Consider the following 6,000-nt stretch of genomic DNA (forward strand, 5'->3'; position numbering starts at 1 on the left):
TCAAGAAATTTCATGCTTGGTTGCTAACTAAATCCTAACACTTGTACATTAATTAATAATGTAACACGGGTACATAACTGTATGTTTAAAGTCATTCTTCTTTATGTTATTATTTTGACTGAATTGATAATATTTTGTTGTCATGAAGATCAAGAAATTTCATGCTTGGTTGCTAACTAAATCCTAACACTTGTACATTAATTAATAATGTAACACGGGTACATAACTGTATGTTTAAAGTCATTCTTCTTTATGTTATTATTTTGACTAAATTGATAATATTTTATCATTATGAAGATCAAGAAATCTCTTAGCGTAGTCGTATATAAACATGTTGTTACTAATCTACCGAGATTATAACTGGGTAGGTGGGGGGAGTTATAGTGTTGTTTACCCCCCTCAACTATCATACAAGTGTTAATTAATAATGTAACCGCAAGTATAAAGTGGTTCTACATTGTGTTATCATTTAAATGAATTGCTAATGTTTTGTCGTCAAGCCACCTGAAGTGGGGCGAGTTCATACTTTAAAGTGTAGTAGTAATAAATATATTATGCTGACATGATACATGATACATGGTGTTACCGTTACATCCAAGAAATTACCCAAACTGACCCTATTGGATGTAGCAAATTACCTATGTGCAGACCACTAGTTTTTTTATCCATCATGAAGGCATTGGCATTATTGACTGTACTAGCACATAAGTGCATGTTGTAATAAAGGCAGGGGTTTTAGTAGCAATGCAACCACCCAAACCGTAGGCAGAAAGAGGAGGGTATTAATTGCAAGGGCGTGGAAAACACGGTCAAACAAGTAATACCAAAAAACCAATGACATTGACAATTTGAGATGGAGAGCAATAAAAACTAGTCATGAAACACGGGCAGGTTCATTCATTGAGTCAGGAGTCTGCAACAAGTAACTTTGGCTCTGCCTCGTGTGCAAAATGCCATAAAACAAACAACATCACATAGAGAATAAAGTAACAAAACCAAACCCCACTGCTGCTTGCTTGCTTGCTTCCTCCATAAGTCCAAAGACGTTTTCACAACTATTTTGAAGTTGAACCACTCTCATATCATTTTTATAAATAAAAAAAACTCTCTCTCTCTCTCTCTCTCTGTCTCTCTCTGTCTGCTGCTTTTACCTAGTTTACTGTAGCTCTCTATAACCCTTTTATAGAACTAACTGTACACATCAAAAGACTGTAGAGATGCCCCTCCTTGCAGACGCACTTTTACCGCATATCACAGATACATGGTTGTCTGCAATGGTTAAGCTCTTGCACTTTTGCTAAAGTTCCAGCCTTTTCTCTTTTGTTCCTGCCCAAAACCCACATCTTTTTTTTTAACCCATGCCTACTCCAAGAAAATCAATGAAGGACATGCTGATCTTCTCATTATTATTCAGATTTTGGTTTTGATTTTCCCCAGACAATGACACATTGGTCCTAGTAGTGGTGACTGATTCATCCCCTGAAAAATCTGAGTTTGAATCTGATTGATGACCGGATTGGTCCACACCCATCATAGCTCCTCCCAAAGGTCCAGTTTTGCACGAGCCATTCCCATTGCCAATGATCTTTCCAGAACCCCCATCACTTGATGAGCCTGCAACAACAAGAAGAATAAGTAATCAAATATAAATCAAACCAAATTAATTAGCCCCACCAGAGAAAGAAATTTTTTTATTTTTTTTAAACCCCAAGAACAAAATGGTCATGCATTTTTTATGATTTATGTATAGAGTAAAAGTGGGGGCAAATTAAGGACACATACGCATCTGAGATCCAAAGTTCTGGCGTTGCTGAAACGGATGGAGCTTGCTAAAAAAGCTAAGAGGTAGCCTAGTGGAGGGAGTGAGGGAGAGTTCAGTGCATGTTGAAGCAGATTGAGTGTCGTCAATGGTGCTTATTGAGACAGTTGATTCAGTGCTGGAGGTATTCTTTTGAAAATTGGTCACATGAGGGTGATCAAATTCCTTTGGAAGCTGGGTGGCCTGAGGAGAAGAAGGCTTTCTTCTCTTGTAAACATTGGATTGCTCTCTGTGTTTTCTAGCCATGATCACATGCCAATGGTTCTTCACAGCATTATCAGTCCTTCCAGGGAAGAGCCTAGCAATCATGGCCCATTTGTTGCCATAAAGTCTATGGGCAGCCAGGAGCCTTTCTTCTTCTTCCTCACTGAAAGCCCTTCTGTTGATCCTTGGATCTAGCTGGTTAAACCACCTCAATCTGCAACTTTTCCCTACAAATCAAAAACAGAACAATGTTAGATGAACAATGTTAGATGAATTAGTATACATTCCCAAAATTTAAAAAGTGAATAAATAAAAAGAAAAAGGTTGCAAATTTAACAAACTATCGTATAAATTTACAAAATACCAAATCCAAAGAGAGGGAGAAAAGAGTTACCTGATCTGCCATCAAGATGCTCAGCTATTAAGTTCCAGTTCTGAGGACCATATTGGGCCACAAGTTCTTTGAGCTTTGAATCTTCAGCAGGTCTCCAATGGCCTCTGGCACAACTTTTTGTATGCCCACCAGTACCAGTTCTCCCAGCAGCAGCAAGGCTCCTACCTTCATCAGCTTCCTCTCCAGCAAGACTTAAAGGCATGCCCTTTTTCTGATCAATCCCAAGAAGCACAGAATACTGATCACCATGATCAGTTATTCTTGTTCCCCCATTTTCCAGAGGCTGAAAACCCCATGGTTTCTTGCTTAGCTGGGATGATGAGGGGCTGAAAGGCTCAAACCCCATCTCAGAAGAAGTACCTGAGTGATCTTGCCCTCCAGAATAAAAATGAGGATGAACCATTGCCCCAAAGGTGTTTGACAGAGAAAGTTGATGAGAAACAGGAGGAGGTGGCAAAAAGTTCAAATCTTCATATCTAGTGAAACCACCACAATCACTCTTCAGATGTTGAGGAGCCATTTTCAATGAGAATGAAGAGCAAAAGTAAAAAACTTGAGCTGCTAATCAAGATGGGTGTTTTATCAAACAGAAATAGGGCAATGCCACAAGGCAGAGAACAAAAGCAACACTTGGTTTTTCTTCTAGACTTGTGAGAATGAAGAAAAGAAGTGATGATCAGAGGAACAGGAGGGCTACCTATCTAGTGATCTAAACCTCTCTCCACCTGTGAGATCACTCACTCAAAAGAAGGGTCTGTTGGGCAGAAAAGAAAGGGAGAGAAAATTAAACAAGAAAGGAACAGGAGAAAACAGAGAATTGGGCTGGTTTGTATCAATCACACAAAAAGAAGAGAAGAAACCAACCACACGGTTGAAATTTGATTCTCTCTCTCACACAAACTCACAGAGACTCAGGTGGGGTGCTTATTTTGAGACTGATATGATCTTCTCTTCTCTCTCTCTCTCTCCTCTCTCTCTCTCTCTCTCTCTTATATATAGGAAAATGGGCTTGTTTGTTTGGAAAGGCAGAAAGTCTGTGCTGTTGTGCATGCACTTCGAGAACCGCTCGTGTGGGTGGTGGTGGTGGGGGTGGGGGGTTTTCTCCAAACTTATGCTTGTGGGAAGAGTCTTGGTGTTGGCGTTAAATATGTAGTAATATTTCCACTGTTGCCTGTGCTTTGTCTCATCCTCTTTCTCTTGTGTTGTGGCCTTGGGCTTTGGGGAAAACCAGAATCTGTTTGTCTGTTTGCAAAACGTTTTTTGCTTTTTTCAAAGAACGGAAATTTTCAAGGACCAGAGTCTTAAGCATCACCCCCACCACCTGTCAATGTCCTTCTGTGCTCTCTTACTTCCCATAACCGAATACCCATCATTTTTATTTTTATTTTATTTTTTATTTTCCCAATAATTATTTCTATTTAATTTCTCTTTATATTGTTTTTCTTATTATGCTCCCATTTTGAGCCTCTTGGTTACCTCTTTGGCTGATGGGGATAGATTTTTTTTCATTTATTATTATTCCAAATTTTCCAATGGTGCATGCGTGTACTTGATCCAGCTCAGTAAATTACCAGTAACCAGCCTGAGCTAAAAAAATTGCTTTCCTTCACGAGCTTCTGCAAGCCAAACGTACTGCTTTTTTTTTGGGGACTTACTGCTTTTGACTGAGAATTGAGAAACTTTGACAGCTTAGATGTACAATAAAAGGACAAGGAAGACCTCAATGCAAACTCATATTGTAAATTAGTGAACCTATGCCTTTCTTTTTCTTTACAAGGAAATTTGACCAACTTATGTATAGAGTCCCTTCTATTCAGGTATTCCGTAAATAAATTTATTTAAGAAATTTGTTCTGGACCGTACTCGTTTTTGTAGACAATTTGGAAGCTATTAACGTATTTAATTTGACGCTTAAAATATACGAACATGGGTATTTTAAGAAAACGCTAAAATGATAACAATTTAATTGAGCAGTTAAATAGTTGCGAATTTGAGTGATTTGTTACAGCTATGATCTTTGAGGACTACCTAAAAAATAAAATATTCATATTACTGAAATACAAAGCAGAGTGGGCCCTACAAGTATTTGAGGGATCTCTTGCACACATACAATAAGTTGATTTAGGAGCAAGAGTCCATAGTGTATTACAAAGCAACAAACAAAATGTACACATTAATTTGCCCCACATAAATATGGTACAGTTTTTTTTTAGAGCATTTTTAAATATATTCAGAAATTTATAGGTTTAAGTGATTGGTTGCCTGTGTGACTATTGTAATCGAGCTTTTCGACTTTTATCAATGATATTTCTATAAATTGGCAAAAAACAAGTATAACATGATGGCCAACAAAGCAATCAATTATGAATAATTTTAAGTTACATTAAACATAAATATGTATTATCATTACTTAATTGGTTGTACACTCTCTTTCCTTCTTTTATACATATGCTTCTTCCCTAATGTTATTGGTTGCCTGTGTGACTATTGTAATCGAGCTTTTCGACTTTAATCAATGACATTTCTATAAATTGGCAAAAAACAAGTATAACATGATGGCCAACAAAGCAATCAATTATGAATAATTTTAAGTTACATTCAACATAAATATGTATTATCTTTACTTAATTGGTTGTACACTCTCTTTCCTTCTTTTATACATGCTTCTTCCCTAATATGATCAATGCCTTCTCGAGAAGTAGCTACAATTGGCTTGCCGACAAACTTTTCTGATGATAATATATGAAAACGAGCCGTGAAAGTTAAATAGGCTTAGGGGATGTCACTCATATATGCTTATTATTATTTTATCATTACCTTTGTTATTTTCATCAATTTATGCAAAGTCCATAGAGAATAAAAATATGGGGAACACTAAGAATTTTATTCTTAGAACTCTATGGAGAAAACTAAGTGCTTGAGTGCTTTCAACGATCATAAGCTTTTTTCTTTTTTGTGATGACTCGATCTAGTCTCCTCTTCTAGCCTACTTTTTTTTTTTTGTTTGAATCACGAGGTGGTCTTGGATGGGCCCCAATTATGGGTGGCACCTTTAAGCCTTAACCACAACCCAGACTGATCCCCGCTCACACCGGGTCGGCTCGTAAGGGGTAAAGTGCTGGCCAAAGTCGTGACTTCATACGAAAGCAGGGATCGAACCCCTGACCTCTCTTAAGGAATGAGAGTGCCGAACCACTCACACCAACCACCTTGGTTTCTTCTAGCCTACTTTTGATTGGTCATTTTGAGTTACTTTTGATGTTGGATAGTTTACTACTATGCCACCCTTAGCTAATTTTACAAGTTCTATTCTTTGTCATGAATCTTTTTTACTACTGAAATGATTGCATTGCTTTGTGACTTTCTTTTTCCACTTTTTCTACTCCCAATTTGGTCTATCTGTTGATTTTACGTTGTTAAATAGCACAGCATAGTGGAATAGATGGATAATGGCACATGATATGTGAAACTAGAGCTGCGCAATCTCACTGAAAAATCACCCAAACCAGCCGAACCGAACAGATCAGGAATGTAAGGTTTGATTTTTCTTTAATTCGATTAAAAAAATTGAACCGAACTAGTA

The 6,000-nt window shown here is 37.5% G+C and overlaps 2 protein-coding genes across 2 annotated transcripts in view; both read right to left on the reverse strand.

The window, feature by feature from the left end:
* Positions 1-871: 871 nt before the first annotated feature.
* Positions 872-3,658, reverse strand: LOC110753628 (uncharacterized). Its single transcript, XM_021954564.2, has 3 exons — positions 2,418-3,658; positions 1,783-2,250; positions 872-1,614 (listed from the first exon to the last, which is right to left on the reverse strand). The coding sequence occupies exons 1-3, from the start codon at positions 2,935-2,937 to the stop codon at positions 1,352-1,354; spliced, it is 1,251 nt and encodes a 416-aa protein (XP_021810256.1). The 5' UTR covers positions 2,938-3,658; the 3' UTR covers positions 872-1,351.
* Positions 3,659-4,425: 767 nt separating this feature from the next.
* Positions 4,426-6,000, reverse strand: part of LOC148292886 (uncharacterized) — a 3,937-nt gene continuing 2,362 nt past the window's right edge. The window contains exon 3 of the mRNA XM_088244486.1: positions 4,426-4,445. Coding sequence (XP_088100612.1) covers positions 4,426-4,445 — 20 coding nt within the window. The remainder of the gene's footprint in view (positions 4,446-6,000) is intronic.

Source organism: Prunus avium, chromosome 7 (genome assembly GCF_965620075.1).
Source record: "Prunus avium chromosome 7, drPruAviu1.hap1.1, whole genome shotgun sequence".
Lineage (NCBI taxonomy): Eukaryota > Viridiplantae > Streptophyta > Magnoliopsida > Rosales > Rosaceae > Prunus > Prunus avium.

Coding starts and splice junctions, on each gene's coding strand:
- LOC110753628 (XM_021954564.2), bottom strand. CDS start 2,937: ATGGCTCCTCAACATCTGAAGAGTGATTGTGGTGGTTTCACTAGATAT. Junction 2,251..2,417: donor GCATCTTGATGGCAGATCAG/GTAACTCTTTTC, acceptor TTTGATTTGTAG/GGAAAAGTTGCAGATTGAGG. Junction 1,615..1,782: donor GAACTTTGGATCTCAGATGC/GTATGTGTCCTT, acceptor TTGTTGTTGCAG/GCTCATCAAGTGATGGGGGT.